The sequence below is a fragment of the Aureococcus anophagefferens genome (assembly GCF_000186865.1).
Source record: "Aureococcus anophagefferens unplaced genomic scaffold AURANscaffold_6, whole genome shotgun sequence".
NCBI lineage: Eukaryota > Pelagophyceae > Pelagomonadales > Pelagomonadaceae > Aureococcus > Aureococcus anophagefferens.
The window spans coordinates 2297065-2317290 of NW_008705566.1; the positions used below are offsets into that span (position 1 = coordinate 2297065).

The 20226-nt window shown below is 72.9% G+C and overlaps 5 protein-coding genes across 5 annotated transcripts; 3 read left to right on the forward strand and 2 right to left on the reverse strand.

Moving 5' to 3' along the window:
- Nucleotides 1–5042: 5042 nt before the first annotated feature.
- On the forward strand, nt 5043–5384 carry AURANDRAFT_24163 (hypothetical protein; the record flags this gene model as incomplete). Its single annotated transcript, XM_009037394.1, has 1 exon — nt 5043–5384. One exon carries the CDS (start codon nt 5043–5045, stop codon nt 5382–5384), a length of 342 nt encoding a protein of 113 aa, XP_009035642.1.
- Nucleotides 5385–5647: 263 nt separating this feature from the next.
- On the forward strand, nt 5648–6855 carry RRS2 (hypothetical protein; the record flags this gene model as incomplete). The annotated part of the gene is made up of 1 exon (XM_009037395.1): nt 5648–6855. The coding sequence occupies one exon, from the start codon at nt 5659–5661 to the stop codon at nt 6838–6840; it is 1182 nt and encodes a 393-aa protein (XP_009035643.1).
- A 2595-nt stretch (nt 6856–9450) lies between these two features.
- On the reverse strand, nt 9451–9840 carry AURANDRAFT_24035 (hypothetical protein; the record flags this gene model as incomplete). The annotated part of the gene is made up of 1 exon (XM_009037485.1): nt 9451–9840. One exon carries the CDS (start codon nt 9838–9840, stop codon nt 9451–9453), a length of 390 nt encoding a protein of 129 aa, XP_009035733.1.
- Nucleotides 9841–12885: 3045 nt separating this feature from the next.
- AURANDRAFT_9668 (hypothetical protein) lies at nt 12886–13047 on the forward strand (the record flags this gene model as incomplete). Its single annotated transcript, XM_009037396.1, has 1 exon — nt 12886–13047. A coding segment is annotated over one exon (162 nt), but the record flags the coding sequence as incomplete, so codon positions are not given.
- Nucleotides 13048–15161: 2114 nt separating this feature from the next.
- AURANDRAFT_63276 (hypothetical protein) lies at nt 15162–20202 on the reverse strand (the record flags this gene model as incomplete). The annotated part of the gene is made up of 3 exons (XM_009037484.1): nt 15162–17036; nt 17372–18674; nt 19202–20202. 3 exons carry the CDS (start codon nt 20200–20202, stop codon nt 15162–15164), a joined length of 4179 nt encoding a protein of 1392 aa, XP_009035732.1.
- Between the last annotated feature and the right edge of the window lie 24 nt (nt 20203–20226).

Below are 20226 nucleotides of genomic sequence, written 5' to 3' on the forward strand. Positions count from 1 at the left end.
CGAAGTTGGTCGCACATACGGGACCTCAGCACTAATGCGAGCCCCTCGTCGGTCGCCCCCCACCGATAACCGCCGTTCTCGTCGTCCACGGGCTGCCCCGACGCGAACTAAGTTGCTCCCCATCGACCGATGGTCTTTCCCGAGCGACTCGCAGCCGGGCCCAAGGCGCGACATGGTCCACAGACCGAGCGCCGCGCCAAGTCCTGGAACCGCTGCATCGCGTGCCCAACCTGGGCGAGGCAGCTCGGAGTCAACCAAGTGATGTCACGCCGAGCGTCAACATGGCAGAGTATCGACTGCAACTCGCAACCAGTGCGATGTGAGGCTGCCTCGATGGGGGGGTCGCTCGGCGAGCTAAACCTCGTCGTCTAGCTCGACGACGTCGCGAAGCCGCCCGCGCGGCGCCACCCGGCCCTCGACGAGGCCGTCGCGCTCCTGCGGCGCCGGCTCGAGCCGACGGCCGAGGTCCGCCGCCTGGCACTGCGCGGCGGCCTGGTCCGACGACGCCGGGACCGCCGGCTGCGAGGCCTGGCGGCGCTGGTACGCCTGCGCCGCCGCGGAGATCTACTGCGGCCTCGGCGAGGCCGAGGGCTCCGGACCGCTCGCGATCGCGCGCTTCGGCTCGTCCGGCGCCGCGATGCGCATCGGCGGCGACGTCGCCGTGTGCGCCCTCGACGGGCTGGCCAAGGCCTGGCGCGCCGCGGGCCAGGACCGGTCCGCGGCGCGCTTCGAGGCGGAGCGCGACGACCTGGCTACGTGGCGCGGAAGGATCTGCTGGGCAACGTGCGCAAGTCGGCAACGTTACCCGCAGCTTAGGCGGCTTTCTTGTCGTCGACGAAGGTGCCCGACGCCGTGCCGGCCTTGACCTCGGCGACCATGTAGGCGTGGCGCGCGTACATGGACGGCGGCCGCCGCCGCCGAGACGCCGGCGGCGGCCGTCGACCCGCGGAGCCCCGGCGCGCCGCGTCGAAGAGCCGCGGAAGCGACGGCCGCCCCGGGCCTCGCCGGGCCGCGAGGCCGACGAAGCGGCCCGGGGCAGACGCCTCCCCGGGGGCCGCGGCGGCGCGCCGGCGTCCGGCCGCGCGCGCGCGCCGTTGACGCGGGCGCGCTCCGGGGACCTGCTCTTCTCCTAAACGTCGGGCGCGTGGGAGCGGTCGCGCCGACGTCGGCGGCGTCGTCGGCGGCGTCGGCGGCGTCGTCGGCGCCGCGTCGCCGTTTGCGTCGTCGCCGATGGCGGAGAATCGTTGCGGCACTTGGAAACTTAATCTATGAGCGAACCCGACTTCAGTGCAAACTTAATTCATGGGCAGGATTGTGGTTCCTTTCGTATCGGTCTTCGTTTCCTGCCCTGGAGACGGGTAAACTGCCTCTCGCAAAACTGCTCCTGCATTCCACTCGTCCAAGGCGTGTGCACAATGCCCTCCTTCGTCGTCGCCGCGGCCCTCCTCGTCGGCGCCGCCGAGGCGGCGACCTTCTCGGCGGCCTACCAGCACAATACGTGCGACGACTACGGGACGAACTACGACGACGTCTACACGGGGGCTGCCCTGGGCTTCGAGTTCGATTCCCTCGCGTCCACGTGCTGCTACATCTACGACGCCAACGCCTGCTCCCACACGCCGACGGGCGTCCCGTCGCCGATGCCCTCGAGCACGCCGACGTCGGCGCCGACGCCGCTGCCGACGATCTCCTTCGTGCCGACCTTCATGCCGACGTCCGTCCCGACGACCGACCCGACGTCGACGCCGACGAGCTCGCCCACGAACATCCCGACGCCCGTGCCCACGGGCGTCCCGACGTCCGTGCCCACGAGCGGCCCCACGAACATCCCGACGATGCTCCCGACGACGATCCCGACGTCGCTGCCCACGTCCACGCCCACGATCTCGCCCACGGTCGCGCCCACCGTGTCTCCGTCGCTCAAGCCCACCGACGGTCCCACGGTGTCGCCGTCGCCCGCGCCGACGCCCGCGCCCTCGACGGTGCCGACGCCGGCGCCCTCGCCGGCCCCGTCGCCCGCGCCGTCGCCGATGCCCTCGACGCCGCCGACGCCCGCGCCGTCCGCGACGCCGACGCCCGCGCCGACGCCGATGCCGTCCGCGACGCCGACGCCCGCCCCGACGCCGTCGCCCTCGACGCCGCCGACGCCCGCGCCGTACGGTCTCGCCGACGCCGTCCCCGTCCGTGTCGCCCACCGTCTCGCCGACGCCGTCCCCGACGCCCGGCCCGACCATCGGCGACTGCAAGTCCATCATCACCGACATCTGCGGCTGCACCTACGTGCTCGACCACCTCTCGTGGACGTCGCCGCCGACGCCGTCGCCTACGATCCCCCCGACGCCCCAGCCGACGACGCCCGCGCCGACGGCGACCCCGACGCCCGCGCCGACGCCCAAGCCCAGTCTGACGCCCTTCCCGTCCGGCACGCCCACGGGCGCGCCCTCGGGCACGCCGTCGACGCCGCCGAGCCCGCACCCGACGACGCCGCCGAGCCCGGCGCCCACGGAGATCCCGACGGTCCGCCCGACGCCCGTGCCGACGACGCCGCCGTCGCCCATCCCCACGGTACCGCCCACGGGCATGCCGACGCCCGTGCCGACGTCCAACCCTACATCGACGCCCACGAACACGCCGACGGCCATGCCAACGCCCGTGCCCACGGGCGTGCCGACGCCGGCGCCCACGACCACGCCGACCGCCGAGCCCTCGTCCGTGCCCACCGCCGTGCCGACCGCACTCCCGACGGGCTGCCCCTCCTCGGAGCCCTCGCCCGCGCCGACGGGCGTCCCGACCTCGGAGCCGTCGCTGAACCCGACCTACGACACGCCGGAGCCGTCCGGCGTCCCGACCTCGGACCCGACGTTCACGCCGTCGTCCGAGCCCACGTCCAACCCGACGTCGGTGCCGACGGGCATGCCGACGACGCCGCCGTCCCCGGAGCCCTCGTCCATCCCGACGTCCGAGCCCACGTACATGACGGAGCACCCGTCCGGCGTGCCGACGTCCGTGCCGACGGGCGTGCCGACGTCCAGTCCGTCCTTCGCCCCGTCGTTCCCGCCGACCTCCGTGCCGACCTCGGTCCCGACGGCGCCGCCCTCGTCCCTGCCCACGGTCCCGCCGACGTCCGCGCCGACGTCGCGCCCGACGGGCATGCCGACCTCGGTCCCGACGTCCGCGCCGTCCATGATCTGCCCGAGCCTCGCGTGGCTCAGCGGCGAGTCCGACGCCGACAACATCAAGAACTCCGGCAACTTGGACGTGCGCGACGTGTACATCGACGCGTGCTGCCGCTTCAAGGTGACCCCGTGCCCGTCGCCCGTGCCGACGCCCGTGCCGACGACGCCGCCGTCCGCGGCGCCCTCGGAGACCCCGACGGGCGTGCCGACGTCGGTGCCCACGAGCATGCCGACGGTGACGCCGACGTCCCAGCCGTCGACGCCGCCGTCGCCGGCGCCGTCCGGCGTGCCGACGGGCGACCCGACGCCCGTGCCGTCCGGCTCCCCCGAGCCGACGGCCTCGCCGACCATCGCCCCGACGCCGTCGCCCTCGACGGTGCCGACGCCCGCGCCCTCGGCGACGCCGACCCCGGCGCCCACGCCTGCGCCGTCCGCATCCCCCACGCCCGCGCCGACGCCCGCGCCGTCGCCGAGCCCGACCGCGTGCCGGTGCACGATGGACTACGGCTACGCGCAGAACTACGGCAACTTCTACTACAACCCCGACGGCCACATCTCCGGCAGCCTGCCCGCGCTGAACATCGACACGAACACGCTCTCGGACGGGTTCACGTGGTCCGAGTACCTCGCGGCCAAGACCTACACGGACGGCCTCTACATCAGCGGCATGTCCTACGACGGCCACTGCGTCTACAAGGAGCAGCCGGACCCGACGGCGGCGCCGACGGGCGTGCCGATCCCGGCGCCGTCGCCGAGGCCAACGACGGCTCCGGTCAACCTGCCGCCCGGCGAGACGGCCAAGCCGTCCCCGAAGCCGTCGCCCATGCCGACGGAGTACGACACGTCGGTGACCGTGGCGTCGGCCGTCGTCATGAACGGCCTCGACCCGGACGACTTCAACGCCAAGACGGACATGAAGACCGCCTTCCGGAAGACGATCGCGAGCATCATCCAGTCCGACGAGATATGCCCCGGCGGCGCGGCGGACTACGAGACGTGCATCGGCGAGCCCGTGGCGACCCTCGTGCGCCGCCGGCGGCGTCTGCTCTCGGTGTCGGCAACGGTCGACTTCGACATGTACGCGTCCGTCGAGGGCTCCACGGGCGCGGTGACGGCCGGCGACGACATCCTCGCGGACGTGACGACCGCGCTCTCGACGTCCGTGTCGGACGGTTCTTTCTCGAGCACGCTGACCGCGGAGGCCGCGGCCACGGGCGGCGACGCGAGCACGGGCTTCGCGTCCGCGGCGATCGACGTCACGGCGTCGACGACGGCCATCTCCGCCTCGACGGTCGCGATTGTCGTCGACACGCCGCTGCCCACGCCGAACCCGACGGCGGCGCCGTCGATCTCCCCGGCGCCGACGCTGTCGACGCCGGCGGGGTCCAAGTCGAGCGACGACGACGACGGCGGCGCCGTGGTCATCATCATCGTCGTGGTGGTCCTCGTCGTCGTGCTCGCGGCGGGCGCCGGCGCGTTCTTCATGATGAAGAAGGGCGGCGGCGCGGGCGTGAAACCGGCCGGCTCCTACTGATCCCTCTTTCCCTACCCGAGTGCCTTTGCGTTCTTGCGCGGGCGTTTCCCTCACTAAATTTGCCCCCGATGACATGAGGGGTCCGTTGGTTGAATTGATTGTTGAAGTGTTGCAGTCAAAAACCTCTCTCGCTTGCCAAGAGAGCTGCTCGCGCCGTCGTCCGTGCTCGTGAGAGCGCTCTCTCGCTGCGCCAAGAGCTGCCTCGCGCTGTCGTCCGCACACAGCCGCACACAGCCATCATGCGCGTCACCTGGTTCGTGGCGTTCCTGCCGTGGGCGGCGAGCCTCGCCGCGGCGCAGTGGACGGAGATCAGCGGGCTGAAGACGAAGAAGATGACCGTGGCGGCGGCGCCCGACGGCGCGCCCCTCGTCGCCAAGGGCGACACGGTCACGGTGCACGCCACGGGCATCGTCCAGGAGACGGACAAGAAGTTCTGGAGCACGAAGGACCCGGGGCAGAAACCGTTCACGTACCAGGCCGGCGTCGGCGGCGTCATCACGGGCTGGGACCAGGGCCTCCTCGGCGCGGCGCTGGGCGAGACGCGCAAGCTCGACATCCCCGCGCCGGAGGGCTACGGCGCGCGCGGCTTCCCCGCGTGGGGCATCCCGCCGAACGGCGGCCTCTTCTTCGAGATCGAGGTCCTCTCGATCAAGGGCAAGGGGCCCGAGCTCTAGAGGTAGGGCCGCTTTAGGCAGGTCGCTCGAATCGAAGGGGAGCGTTGGTGGAAGTTGGCCCGTCTTCGCGGCGCTCGCGACGCGCGACGGTCGCGCCGCGTCGTCGCGAGACTGCACGCCGAAAGACAGGATTATTCGCCTCTGCCCCCATCTCCGCCTGAGGCCTACGCAGGCGACGAGGCCTCGCGCGTGCGACGGGCTCAGCTCACGCGCGCACGCGCGCGTCGAGGCACAGAAATTGCCAACTTCAAAGGGGCGAGCTGCTCGGAGAAGCATGAGCTATCGTGGCGCCTGCTTGCTCGCGGTGGCCTCCCTGGCCGGGGGCTTGCCGCCGACGAAGCTGCGCGCGTCGCGGAGCCACGACAAGCGCGGCACGCTGCCCGTCGACGGCGATTTGAGCGAGGCGCCCCCCGTGGAGGAACTGTACGAACAGGCCGAGGTCGCCGTGCCCTCCGCGTGGAACGGGACGGCCCGGAGCGAGGAGCTGCCCTGGTTCTGCGCGCGCGACAGCAGCCGCTTCACGCTCTTCCCGATCAAGGACGCGGGGCTCTGGGCCATGTACAAGCGCGCGGAGGCGTCGTTCTGGACGGCCGAGGAGGTGGACCTCGGCCAGGACAAGCAGCACTGGGAGCAGCTGGACGAGGGCGAGCGCTACTTCCTGAGCCGCGTGCTCGCCTTCTTCGCCGCGTCCGACGGCATCGTCCTCGAGAACCTCGTGGAGCGGTTCGCGCAGGAGGTGACGCTGCCCGAGGCGCGGTTCTTCTACGCGTTTCAAGGCGCCATCGAGGGCGTGCACCAGGAGATGTACTCGCTCCTGTTGGAGACCTACGTCGAGGACCCGGGCGAGCGCGAGGCGCTGACGCGGGCCCACGACCTCATGCCCTGCGTCAAGGCCAAGGCGGACTGGGCGATGAAGTGGACGGCGTCGGACGCGCCCTACGCGGCGCGCCTGCTCGCCTTCGCCGCCGTCGAGGGCGTCTTCTTCAGCGGGTCCTTCTGCGCCATCTTCTGGCTGCGGAAGCGCGGCATCCTGCCGGGCCTCGGCTTCGCGAACGAGCTCATCTCGCGCGACGAGGGCCTCCACTGCGACTTCGCGTGCGCGCTCTACTCGCGCCTGCCGGGCCACCTGCGCCTGAGCGACGCCGAGGCGACGGCGATCATCAGCGAGGCCGTCGACACCGAGGTGGACTTCGTGACGGACGCGCTGCCCGTGAGCCTCGTCGGCATGAACGCGAAGCTCATGACGGACTACGTCAAGTTCGTCGCGGACCGGCTCCTGGCGTCCCTCGGCCACCCCAAGATCTACGGCGCGGCGAACCCCTTCGACTTCATGGAGCTCATCTCCATGCAGGGCAAGACGAACTTCTTCGAGAAGCGCGTCGCCGAGTACCAGAAGGCCAACGTCGCCGGCGACGCCACGGCCGACTTCGTCTTCGACGCCGACGCGGACGTGTAAGGCCGGCGAGGTGCGCACCCGGGGATCGCGACGGCGTAGGCAACGTGCCTTCAACATGCGCTCTTCAAATCGCGAGCTCAGCTATGGCGCCGAGTGTCCACTAAGCACGCGCGCATCATGAGAGACATGGCCGACCTGGCCGCTGAGCTCCGCCCGGACGCCGAGGTCGTCCACGACATGAAGCGCCTCGCGTCGTCCATCATCGGCGTCGCCGAGGCGCCGACGGCCGCCGTGGCGCTCTGCCTGCGCGTGCTCGGGTCGACGCTGGCGACGTCGTCGTCGACGACGCGCCTGCGGGCGCGCGAGGGCCTCGACGCGGCCGGCGACGGCTTCGGCGACCGCGCGCGCCTGCGGCACCGCGTCGAGGCCGCGCGGGGCGCCGGCGCGGGCGTCGCCTTCGAGGAGGCCGCGGTCGCGGTCGCGGGCGCGTCGGCGCTCTCCGCCGGCGGCGGCGCGCGCGTCGTCGAGCTGCTCGGGTCCCTCGCGCGCTTCGGCCCGCGGGGCGGCGGCGGCGCGTCGCGCCTCGCGACGGTATCCGGCGGCTTCTCGCGCGCCGCGGGCGTGCTCGACGACGCGTCGAAGCCGCACGCGAAGATCGACGGCGTCGCGCCGGAGCGGCCGCCGTCGCCGCCGCGCCTCCCCGGCCGCCGCGGCCCGCCGCCCCGGGGCACGGGCCTGGGCGTCGCGGGCGACGAGACCTTGTTATTACGAGACGCGCTCTACGCCTTGCAGGGCATCGAGGGCCGCTACGTGCGCAAGGAGCCGCGGCGCGAGACCTACGCGGCGTCGCGGGACCTCGCGCGCAAGCTCTCGACGCTCGACGGCGTCCGCGAGCTCTGCGAGGTCGGCTGGCTCTACGAGCGCTGCCGCGCGTTCGCGGAGCGGACCGACGCCCGCGGCCAGTGCGTCGCGGCGCTCCGCGCGGCCTTCGCCGACGAGCTCGCGGACTACTACCGCCTCCTGGCCGTCCTCGAGGCCCAGCTCAAGGGCCGCGGCCCCGCGCCCGAGGACGCGGGCGACGGGTCGTCGCTGCGGCGGCTGCTCGTGTGGCTCGTGGAACCGCTCGAGCGGCTGAAGACGCTCGCGAACGTCGCGGACGCGTGCTCGGCGGAGGCGGCGCGCGGCGGGGCGCTCGTGAGCTGCTTGCTGCAGCTCGGGCGCCACGGCGACGGCGACGTCGCCACGTTGGTCGGGACGCTGTCGGCCAAGGCCGCGGCGCCGATCCTCGCGGCGACGCGGCGGTGGATCGGCTCGGGCCAGCTCCTGCCGGACGCGGCGTGCGAGTTCTTCGTCGCCGAGGCGCCGCGCGACGACGGCGCCGACGAGGTCCTGGCCGGCAGCGACTTCTGGCGCGAGCGCTACGTGCTCCGGCGGACCGTGATCCCGTCGTTCGTCACCGCGGAGACCGCGGAGAAGATCCTCGTCGTCGGCAAGTCCATCAACTTCCTGCGGCGCTGCTGCGGCGACGACGGGCCCATGCTCGCCGGGGCCGGCGTCGACGGCAAGGTCTGGGCCGAGGCGTTCCGCGCGGCGCCCGCCGCGGACGCGGAGGACCGCGGCGCGCTCGCGGACGTCGTCGCCGCGGCCTACGACCGCGTGAACCGGCGCCTCCTGTCGTCGCTGACGGACACCTTCGGGCTGCTGGACCACCTGCTGGCGCTGCGCTGCTGCGTGCTATTGACGCAGGGCGACTTCGCGGGGCGCCTCGTCGGCGAGGTCTCGCGTCTAGGTCGGAACGGCCCATCGGCCTTCGGGGGATCGCGCGACGCCGTCGCGGCCTTCGAGGCGGCCCTGCGGTCGTCGAACGCGGAGCGGCTCGCGCCCGCGGCGCTCGAGCGGCTCCGCGTCGACGTCGTCGACGCCGACGGCGACACGGGCGTCGGCTTCGGTCTATCCTACGACGCGACGCCGCCGCTGGACGCGGTCCTCGATCCGGCGGCTTTAGCGGCCTACGGCACGGCGCACCGCTCGCTCGCGCGGCGGAAGCGCGTCGAGCTGCTGCTGAGCGGCTGCTGGCGGAGTTTGGTGACCGCGTCGAAGCGGGGGCGCAAGTCGCTGTCGGGCCCCGCGCGCAAGGCGCTCCACGACGCGGGCCTCAAGCGCCACGAGATGGCGGCGCTCTGCGCGACGGTCGCGGCGCACTGCGCGGACGAGTTCGGCGCCGCGTGGGCCGGCCTCGTCGCCGCCGTCCGGGGCGCGAAGAACCTCGACGACGTCCGCGGCGCCCACGAGCGCTATCTGGACGCCGTCTTCGCGGACGTGTTGCTGCTGCCGCGCGCGGGCGGCGACTCCGCGCTCGGCGGCGGCGCCGTCGCGGCGCACCTCGACGCGACGCTCGACGCGGCCGCGCGGTTCTGCGCTTTGGTCGACGCCTACGTCGCCGACGCCCTCGCCGGCAGCGCGACGGCCGAGGGGCTCGCGGGGCGCCTGCGGGACGCGATCGCGTCCTACGACGCCGCGGCGGGCCGGTTCACGCGCCTCCTGGCCGTGGCCGCGAACGACGAGCCCACGGCGACGAAGCTCGCCTTCCGGCTCCAGGTCGACGTCCAGGAGGTCCGCAAGCTCCGGGACCTGGACCTCGCGCCCGCCTAGGTTTACAAAGACGGGCCGTTACGCCTCCGCGTACGCTCGTTCTAGGACGGCGTCGACGGGGTCCTCGACTAGCTTTCCGACGTAGTGGTACTTGTCGTGCGTGTCGTACATCTCCGTCCACCGGTCGATCTCGCGGAGCTCCGACTCGCTGAGGCCCGTCAAGTCGTCGCTGACGCACTCGGGCTCGGTGCAGCCGAGCGCGAACGCGCGCGACGCGTCCGTGCCCACGAAGGCGTGGTAGCTCTTGCCCACGCCGTAGAACGTGGCCGCCGACGCCGACACGTCGTAGACGCGGCCTTTGATGGACAGGTAGTGCGGCGCGCCGTCGAGGCCGGTCGCGTCCTCGAGCTCGGACCACGTCACCGTCGCGTCGTTCTCCGCCTCCGCGAGGGGCACGGGTGCCTCCATGTTGAACATCATGGGCATGAGCGCGTAGCGGTTGCCGTAGCGCCGCCGCCGCGCCTTGGCGCGCGCGACGTCGCGGAAGAAGCGGCCCAGGCCCATGACCATCTTCGCCTTCACCGTCGGCTGCGAGAGGAACGCGACGCCGGCGCCGCCGAGCGCGGCGACGGCGAACAAGAGGCGCACGACCGGCATTGCTTTTGTTTGCTCTGTGTCTTGCGAAGCGCGGTTGCAGCGCGCGTCGAGCAGAATGCTGCAATGAGGGATTTTGCTGGGAAGACGATCCAGTCTGATCTGCGGCGCCGCTCGAAGCCTGCTCGAGCTCGCCGCCGCGCCGGGCGCCGGCCGGCCCGGGGTCCCCGCACGTCCCGCCGCGGACGGCTGCGACACGTACAAACAGGACTTAGGCGCTCTCGACGCCTGGCGACGACGTGCCGTCGTCGTCGTCGTCGTCGAGGCCGTCCGCGCCGTCGTCGTCGAAACCGCCGGCGGCGTCTTCCGCGTCGTCGTCGTCGTCCAGGCCGCCGTCGACGTCGTCGTCCAGGCCGTCGTCGGCCTCGCCGTCGCTCTCGCCGCCGTCGACGTCGTCGAGGTCGCCGCCGTCGAGCTCGTCGAGCTCGTCGTCGTCGAGGCCGCCGCCGTCGGAGTCGTCGGAGTCGTCCGCGAGCGAGAGCCGGCCCTCGCGGACGAGGTGCGCGACGAACGACGCCGGGAGCACGACGGACCGCGCCGCGCCCGTCGCCGGGTCGTTGACGCTGATGCGGACCATGTCGTCGTCCGAGTCGTCGCCGTCGGCCGTCGGCGCGGCCGGCGGCTCGCCCGCGCCGCCCGCCGCCTTCGGGTCGACGAGGGCCAGGAAGTCGAGCTTGGGCACGGGCCGGATGCCGCCGAAGCGGTGCATCGTCACGCCGCCGACGACGACGCCGCCCGCGAGCGCGGCGGCGGCGACGTTCGGGAAGGACGCGGGGCTGCCGACCTCGGCCACGGCGCCCCACTCGAGCGTGCGGAGGTTCAGCTTGAGCACGCGCTCCGCGCGCGGCACGCAGCCGCCGTCGTCGTGGCCGCCGTAGACGAGCAGGTGGAGCCCGTAGCGCTCCGCGCCGAAGCGCAGCCGCGCGGCTTGAATGTGCTCGCCCTTCAGCAGCGAGGGGCCGCGGCGCCAGACGAACCACCGTAGGTCCAAACAGTGCGCGGCCATCTCCGGCACGGGCGGCCCACTCGTAAACACCGCCGTGTGCTCCTCCGTGCCGCCCAGGACCGCGAGGCGCTCCGAGCCGTCGGCGAGCGCCGCGTGGCTGCAGGCGACGTGCAGCGACCGCCACGTCGGCACGTCGCCGGACGTCGCGCGCCGCGTCCAGGTCGGCGGCGACGCCGCGAGGTCGAGGACGTAGACGAAGGCGCAGTGTCTCCGGTCCTCGCGGAACTCCGGGTCCGACGGCGGCACGTCGCCGCCGAAGACGACGACCTTGGAGCCCTTGTCGAAGGCGTCGCACGCGTGGTGCCAGATGCCCGCGGGCGCGGGGCCCAGCGCCTCGACGCGGCGCCAGACGACGCGGCTCCCGTCCGGCGCGCCGAGCGCGAGGAACCAGAGCGTCCGCAGCCCGCCCCCCGACGGCTGGCGCGTGACGTCGCAGTAGCCGCCGAGGACGAGCGCGCACTTGTCGACGTTCGCGGGGAACAAGCCCCGGGGCGGCGTCACGACGCAGCTCGCGTGGCGCAGGCGGCGGCCCGGGAAGCCGTCGGGCGCCTCCTGGTCGGGCGAGAAGACGGCGACGGGCCCCGGCGCGAGGCGCACGGTCGTCACGTGGCACCAGCCGCGCTCGTCCTGCTGGCGCCTACGAAGTGCGTCGGTCACGATTTGTTTTCAAAAGCTCTCAAAAATCGTCAACAGGACGCCGGCCGGCGCCAGCCGCCGACCTGCAGCACGACGCCGCCGAGCGCGACGGCCGTGTGGCCGGTGGAGCACACGAGCAGCGCGAGCGACCGGTCGGCCTCGGCCGCCGGCCGCGCCGCCGCGCCGCCGATGGGCGTGACGGCGCAGGTCTGGCGCAGGTCCGTCTCGTAGCGGAACGCCGCGCATTTCAGCGCCGCGTCGAAGAGGCGGCGGTAGAACGCCGCCGTCGCCTCGGCCTCGCGCCAGGCGTCCTTGTGCAGCGCGACGCGCGCCTCGCCGAGCAGCGACACGCAGAGCTCGCGCCAGAGGTGCGCGCAGTTTCCGACGCGGGACTCGAAGCCCCGGCTGCACATGCCCGCTGAGGCGAGGTCGCGGCCCGGGAGGTAGCAGCAGAGTTCGCGGAGCACGTCGTCGCTCAACGCCTCGAGCACGCCGCTCCGCGCTTCCGTCATCGCGTGCTTGTGCTCCTCGAGCTCGGCCATTGTGCGTTGCAGCCGGACGACGCCGTGGCAGCACTGCGCTGGTTTGGAGAAGAATCGCAAGGCGTATCGCATGGAGAGCTGCAACATGGTTCAACATAGCATGTTTACGCACGGCGCGCGAACTTCGCGCGGCGCACGCCGCCCGGCGAACGCGCTGCGGGCCGCCCGCAGCCGCACCCGAAGGAGGTGTGGCTGTCGCTGGGGGCTACGGCGAGCCGAGACCTCGTTGGGCAGCTCGCTTGCTCGCCAGCGACGACGTTTTGGAAGCGGCGAGCGCTGCACATGCCGGGTGTCGCAAGGCCCGGGCGGCCGACAGACTCGAATGTTGTTGCCGTTCCAGAGTTGTAGGACTCTTGCAACAGAACGCAAAACCTGAGGCTCCAAGAACGCCTCCAAGAGCCGGGGGTCCCAACGGAGCCCCGGCCGGGCTTGCAGTCCGGACGGCCGAGGTACACGTACTACTGACAAGCTATGGGCATCGCGAATAGCGGCCTGTAACTCCGACGGCCCCGCTTTCCGTGCCCCGCGCGATTCACGAAATCGAGCGCCGATTGTGGAAGACGGAACGCGCAAAGTTTTCGACGAAAAAAGACGCGCCGCCTGCGCGCCGTAAGCGATAAGAACGCAATGGAGGAGCCGCCCGAGGACGCCCCCCAGCAGGCGTCGAGCAGCGGCGAGAAGACCGGGCGGTGGACGGACGAGGAGCACACGCGGTTCCTGCACGGGCTGGAGCTCTTCGGGAAGAAGTGGACCAAGGTCGCGGACGTCGTCGGCTCGCGGACGACGGTGCAGGTCCGGTCGCACGCGCAAAAGTACTTCCAGAAGCTGGAGAAGGACCGCGCCGCCCCCAGCGGCGGCGGCGGGTCCGCGGCGGGCCGGAGCGCGCGCCCCGGCGGCTTCGGCGCCGCGGGCCGGTCGGGCTTCGACTTCGACGACGACGGCGAGCGCGGCGGCCAGGCCATCGCGGTCCCGCCGGCCCTGCGGCGCTTCCTGCCCCCGGCCGTCGCGGCGAACGGCCGCGCGGGCGCCGCGGACGTGGCCCAGGGCCTCTTCAAGTTCCTGAGCCCCCTGTCGCTGCCCGGCGGCGCGTCGCATTCCGGGTCATCGACGAAGGTCAACGAGATGGCGCGCCGCATCTTCGACGACGACCCGAGCCGGCCGCCACCCGAGGGCGCCCGGTCACGGCCCGCGCCGCCGCCCGCCGTGCCCGAGTGGTACCGCCGCGGCGGCAAGATCGACGAGCTGCTCGGCGACGCGGCGCAGATCCGCTGGGAGGACGACGACGGCGGCGCGCCGCTCCGCGACGAGCCCCGGGGGAGCGACGCGCCGCCGGGCGACGCGCGGCGCAAGCCGAACCCGGGGCCCAAGGGCGGCGCGTCCAAGCCCCTGGCCTTCGGGGGCGACGGCGCGCGCGGCGGCGGCGACCGCGGGTCGTGGACGGGCGGCGGCGCGATCGCGGGGCCCTCCGCGGAGGCGCTCCGCATGGCGCGGTCGACGTCGGCCCAGTGGGGCCACCTGCCCCTGTCGACGACGAAACGACGGCGCGAGGGGGAGGAAGGCGAGGGCCCGCCCCACGAGGCGCTCGGCGCGGACCGCGGCGACGGCGCGCTCCCGCGCTTCTCGTCCTTCGACGCGCTCTACAGCGCCTCGCTCCTCGTCGACAAGATCGAGCCGAAGCGGCCCCGCACGGCGTCCCAGGGCAGCGAGAAGGACGGCACCTTCGAGGCGGGCGTCTTCTACGACGACCCGGGCCTCAGCTTCGACGACGCGCCCGCGTTCTAACGCGGCCTCGCCCGTAACCCGTTCGCCACTGTGAGTAAGCATTCCACACGCAGCTCAGCTTCGTTGGCGCGCGCATCGCTGGTCGGACGAGAGAGGAACTTGTAGTATTTGCGGGCGGACTTCGGAAGCGCGCGCCGCGTGCGCACGCGCCGCGCTCCTGCAGCTGCCTGGACTGGACCCGCGGCCGTCGTAGCTGCTTATCGTGGGTGCGCGGAGAATGGCGCGGGTAGGGCGAGTCCGCCAGTGGGGAAACATACGGTAAACATGCATTCAACCTAAAAGACCCCACCCCCACGTGCATGATCCGCGTGCGACTCGAGGGGCAGACGAACAGCGAATTCAGCGTGACACGCGCGGATGTAGCGCGCCGCGACCCCGCCGGTGAAACCGTCATCGGCGCGATGATCGCGCGCTGGTCGGGCGACGACGCGGGCGACAAGACCATCGATTTGAATCCCGGCGCCGCGCTGGGCGACAAGTGGGACGAGGCCGTGGCCCCGGCGATCAAGGCGTGGTACGAGCACGTCGACGGCGCGCTTGAGCTCCCGGGGGCGGAGCTCGAGCTCGAGTACGTCCTCCGCGCGTTCGCTTTCTTCGGGCTGCGCGTCGATCCGGCCTCGGTCGAGCTCATCGACGCGTCTGCCGCGGCGAAGGTGCGCGCCACGGTGTATGTCAAGGCCATGGAGGCGATCCCGAAGGCTGTCGCCTGTATTCTCCATGAGTTCGAAGTTCATCCGTCGCTGGTGAAAACGTATGTCGAATACGAGATTGGCGACAATCTGTCGGACATGAGCAAGGCGCACGGGAGCCAGCTGCTGCACATGGGATATCGGGGTCGGTACTCGGATCCTGAAGCGGAAATCTACGGTAAACTACAAGACCACAAGAACTGGATGGCGGATGACTTTTTCCAAAAACACGCGGTCGACGCGCTCAAAGATCACGGCTTCGTGGCTAAATGGCAGCAGGGCTACCTCCAGACTCGCGGCCCTGAAGAGTATGGGGCGGGCGGCGACGAGCGCATCGTGCACAACCACCGCTGGATGTGCAAGGTCACCGTCCCCTCGGCCGCGGCGTCCGTGAAGAAGCACCGCGAGAAGCGCCAGCGCACCGGCTAGAGCCCGGCGATCATCCGGAGACGTGTGCGTCTAGCGCGCGAGCTTGCAAAGTTAAAATCCGCGCTCCGCCCAGAACGACGGCGCGCTGCCCGGCGACGCGTCGGAGTCGCGGAGGCACCGCGCGGCCTCGCCCGGCAGCGCGGGATCGCGGAGGTCGCGGGACAGCTTCGGCGCGAAGGCCACCGCGGCCTTGGCGTTGCCCTCGAGCGCCAGGAGCGCGCCGTGCGCGGCGAAGGCGTCGAGCGCCCGCGCGCGGTCGTCGGCCGGGTCCGGCCCGCGCGCGATGGGCGCCAGCAGCTTCCGCGTCGTCGGCGTCACCGTCGCGACGCGCGGGGCGTCGTCGTGGGGCTCGAGGCCCAGGAGCTCCGCGTCGGGGATGCGCCGCGGCGCGAGGTCGTCCAGGAGCCGGGCCATGTCGTGGCGCGGGAGCGGCGGCAGGTCGTAGACCTTCTCGGGCGCGTTCTCGACGCGCTCCGCGCCGCCGTGGAGCGCCTCGCCCGAGCAGAGCACCGACAGCCCGGGCACGTTCTCCAGCAAATGCGAAATCATGCGCACGAGGCCCCGGATCTCCGGCGACGCGCCGCGGACGACGACGAGCACGCTCCCGCCCGCGAGGGCCGCCAGATCCGCGAAGGCGCGCGCGCAGCTGTCCGGCGTGAGCTCGTCGTCCGCCGACGGCCGCCGCGACCCGCCGCCGCGCCCCTCGCACGCGCGCCGCGCCGCCGCCGCCGCCTCGAGGAAGCGCTCGACGACGCGCGGGTAGGGCTGGCGCGTCTCGTCGACGACATAGGAGAGGAAGGCCGACAGCGGCGCCTTGGGCAGGTCGTCGACGTGCGCGACGGCGGCGAAGTGGCGGCGGTCCGCGAGGAACTGGGCCGCCGCGCGCGCGACGGCGGCCTTGCCCGAGCCCCTCGCCCCGGCGACGGTCACGCAGCGCCGCCCCTCGTAGCCCGCGAGCCGCACGACCTCGGCGACGGCCGCCGCGCGCCCGAAGAGCGGCGCGGGCGGCGCGGGGCAGCTCGACGCCGCGGCGGGCCGCGACTCGTCCCGGAGCGCGCCCGGCCGCGCCGTCGCCAGGGCGACGTCGCCGGCGACGAGCGACGCGTCGTCGCCGCGCACCAAGGGCACGTCGTGGTCGCCGTCCTCCGGGAGCAGCAGGTACGCGGCGCCCGCGGCGCCGACCGCGGCCACGCCGATGTCGAACGCCTCGCGCACGGTCCGCCCCCGGAGGATCGCCGCGTAGAACTGCTCGGCCATGTCGCGCGCCGCGCGGTCGCCGAGGCGCGCGTCGACGCGGACGCAGATCACGTGCGGCACGTGGCGCGCGAACGCGCGGCCCGCGAACTCCGACTTGCACGCGGCCGCGAAGACGAGGCGCGCGCGGTGCCCGCCGGCGGCGAACAGGGCCTCCAGGCGGTCGTGGCCCACCATGGTCAGCTCCGCGCGGCCCTCTAATTCGAAACTCAGCGACCGGGGCAGCCCGTGGCCGCTGAAGTGCAGCGCGTCGCAGCCCACGGTCAGCAGGGACCGCAGCTCCGTCACCGTGGCGACGGCGCTGCGGAAGCGCACGGCCGTCTCGCTCCGCGCGAGCACGGCTTTGAGCAGCGACACCTCGCCGTCGCGCCGGCTCTGCACCGGGGGCAGCGCGCCGAAGGACCCGTCGGGCTTCCGGTAGACGAGCGGCTCGGCGCAGAGGTAGCCGAGGCGGAAGGGCTGCCCGTCGAAGGGCGAGGTCGGCGTGCCGCAGGTCTCCGTGCTGATGGACCGCGTCGGCGTCCCCGCGGGCGCCACGACGAGGGTCTTCATCGTCGGGACGACCTTGCTCGTCTTCTTGCTCCGGCGCCGCATCCACAGCTTGCTCATGAGCCCGCTCGTCGCGCTGCGGAACCGGCCCCTGGGCCGCGGCGCCTCCGCGGCGGGGCCCACCTCCGCCGGCATAGGGCTAGAGACGCGTCGTAGAGCACGTCCGCGGCGACGAGCAGGTCGAAGCCCGCGGGCAGCGGCTCCGGTAGCGACGACACAGCGCGTCGAGGTTGGGACGCGAAAGGTCGGGGAACCCGTCGCCTCGAATCCGTTTCGGATTTCTGTCTAACTTGAAGTTATAGTTACGGTTTTGGAGCATCTCTGCGCACTGCTCGAAAGAACGCCTGAAAGATCGTTTTACGTTGCCGCATGGACTCTTAAAAACGCGCCTACGTCCGCCCCGGCCGCGGCCGCGAGTGCGCGGACGCCGCCAAGTTCGCGAGCTCGAGGCCGAGCACGGCGGCGGCGGCGACGGCGCCCGGCGCGAGGCCGTCGCCGCGGAGCAGGCCCGCGAGCGGCGACGCGCCGTCCGCGTCCACGGCGAGGCCGTCGAGCGTCGCGGCGACGTGGACGTCGCGCCCGCGGTTCACGGCCTCGACGGCCGCGCGGACCGCGGGCGCGCCGCCGCCGCCGCCGCCGCCGCGCGCGGCGCCGTCGATCGCGCGGACGAGTCGCCGCGCGTCGTCGGCGTGGCAGGAGGCCCAGGGCGCGAGCGCGTCGCCGGCGCGGGGCCCCGCGCGCGCGAGGTGGTGCCGCGCGGCGAGCTCGCGCCGCGCGAAGGCCGCGCAGAGGTCGTGGACGGAGCAGCCGAGCACCTTGAGGAGCACGGGCCCCGGCACCGTCGCCTCCGCCGTGACGGAAATCGTCGCCGGCGCCCGCGGCTCCGGCGCGGCGACGGCCGGGCCGACGTAGGCGCCGCGCGCGGCCTCGCAGACCGCCGCGCCGACGCCCAAAGCGAGCGCCTTGGCTTCCGCGTCGTCCGACGGTAGAAGAAGAGATAGCGTCACGTAGCAGCAGCGCCCCAGGGCCTGCGCGTCGCGGATCACCGCCCGGGGCCGCTGCGCGTTGCGCAACGCCTTGCCCCGCGCGAGCGCGGCCGCGGCGTCCGCGCCCGCGAGCGTCGGGCAGACGACGCAGACCGACGCGCAGCCGTACGTCGGTTCCGCCGCCTCCCCCGCGTCCGCGCGGGACGTCGCGCCGCCGCTCAGGCGCAGCGCCCGCGCGCCGGCGTCGACGCGCTCCCGGAGCCGATCGTCCGCGCCCGCGAGCGGCGCGAGCGTCTCGCGGCCGTCGACGCGGACCGGCCCCGCGAGTCGCACGGGGATCTTGACCTCGAGCGCCGCCGCGTCGCCCCCGGCGCGGGCCAGCGCCGCGGCGCAGCGCACCCGGTCCTCGCCGCGCACGCCCCGCAGGCCGTCCGCGTCCTCGGCCCGCTCGTTGGGGCTCCTCTCCTCGGCGGCCCGCGCGGCCGCGGCCGCCGAGAGCGCGCGCGGCGTCGTCGCCGACGCCGCGGCGCCGCCGCGCGCGTCGGTCTCCTCGCGGAGCGTCGGCAGGGCGCCCCCGCCGGGGGAGAACTCCCGGGGGGCGTCGGCCCCGGCCTCGTCGGCCCGCGCCTCGCGCCGCACCGTGAGGTCGAGCACCTCGAACGCGTCGTCGACGCCCGCGAAGAGGTCCTCGTCCTTGTCCACGAAGGAGATGCCGAAGAACCCGAAGAAGTAGGCCATGCAGCAGCTCCAGACCGTCAGCATGGGCAGCAGGGACCTACGGCGTTTCGTTTCTCTTCGTTTCTATTCGAACGCGCGGCGGCCGCGCGCGCGCGGTAACGGACGCCGGGGGCGCGCGTCGCGTCGCGCCGCAGGCCGAAGGAGGTCCGCGACACGTGGAGCCCGACGGACCCGAGGAAGATGGCCATGACGACGTAGTTGAGCGCGTGCATGAGCCACCATTTCGGCTGCGGTTTACCCTGGAGAACGTCGTCGTGGTTCGGCGCGAGCGGGGACGGCGCCCGCCGGTTTTCGGCCATCGGCTTCGCTTCGCGGTTGTCGTTGTGGCAGAGGCCAGGCGGTCTCGTCGTTTTGGGCGGCGTCGGCAGCCAAAAATGCGCGCGCCGCTCGAGCTTTGTGGTCAGCGTCGACGCAGTCGGTCGACGCCGTGATCTTCGTGAAGTACGGACTGAAGTAGCTTGAAGTCTGTTGATGCTCGAGCTCCAAGTCGGTGCGGCAAGTGGTGCCGCGATCATGGGGCCCGGAACACACCTTGAAACACCACCGTGACCTGTCTTACCCTACCTATACGCGTCGACGGGCGTCGCCTCCTTCATGAGGGCGGTCGCCAGGGCGAGGCGCTCGCCGCGGGAGAGCTCGATGCCGCTCCCCGCCTGGGAGAAGTCGAGGAGGCCCATGACGACGGCGAAGCCGCCGGGCTGGCGCGCCGCGTCCGCGAGGCGCGGCACGACGAGCCCCTCGACGGCGAGCGCGCGCACGAGCGCGGCGCGGCGCGCGTCCTCGGCCTCCATCGCCTCGCGCTCCGGCAGCGCGCGGCGCACGAACGCGTCGAGCTGCGCTTCCTCGGGCGTCCGCGCGCGCGGCGCGTCGACGACGCCGTCGTGGTCGTCGTCCTTGCCCGCGAGCGCGCCCTGCTCCGCCGCCGCGCGGAGCGCCGCGTCGTTGCGCTCGACGTCGGCGCGGACGCGGCCGCTCCAGAAGAGCCAGGGCGCCGTGACGGCGTGCCAGCCCCACATCGCGCGCGGGAACGCGCGCGCGTAGCTGTAGGTGAAGAGGAAATGGAACGCCGCGTAGACGAGGGGCACGGCGAACGTGCAGAGCCACTTGGGCCAGAACGCGAAGTAGATTTGGGACGCGATCACGATCATGCCGAGCCAGAGCAGGAGCGGGAAGTAGACGCCGAGCATGCAGGCGCCGATGAGGGTCTGCGAGTGGACGAGCGCGCGGTAGATCGCCGACGGGCTGTGCCCGTGGCAGTACACGAGGAAGAGCATGTACGTGGAAAACATGACGACGCAGATCTGCGTCGCGACGGACACGAAGGCGAGCACGTTGAAGAGGCTGCCCAGGAACCGCTTGTTCGAGGGCAGCGCTTCGACGACGAGCGGCGCCGTCGCGAGCGACGCGATCGCCGAGAGGACCAGGCCGCTCATGACGTTGATCGTCGACACGAACGCAACAAGACGATCAAAAACCTCGGACTTGGGCGCGCAGCAGAGGCCGCGCGCCTCGCTGCCCAGCATGCCCAGCGGGTTGATTTTTGGTTTGTGGAAGAGGGGGTCCATGAGCTGCTGCAGCAGCGCGTCGTC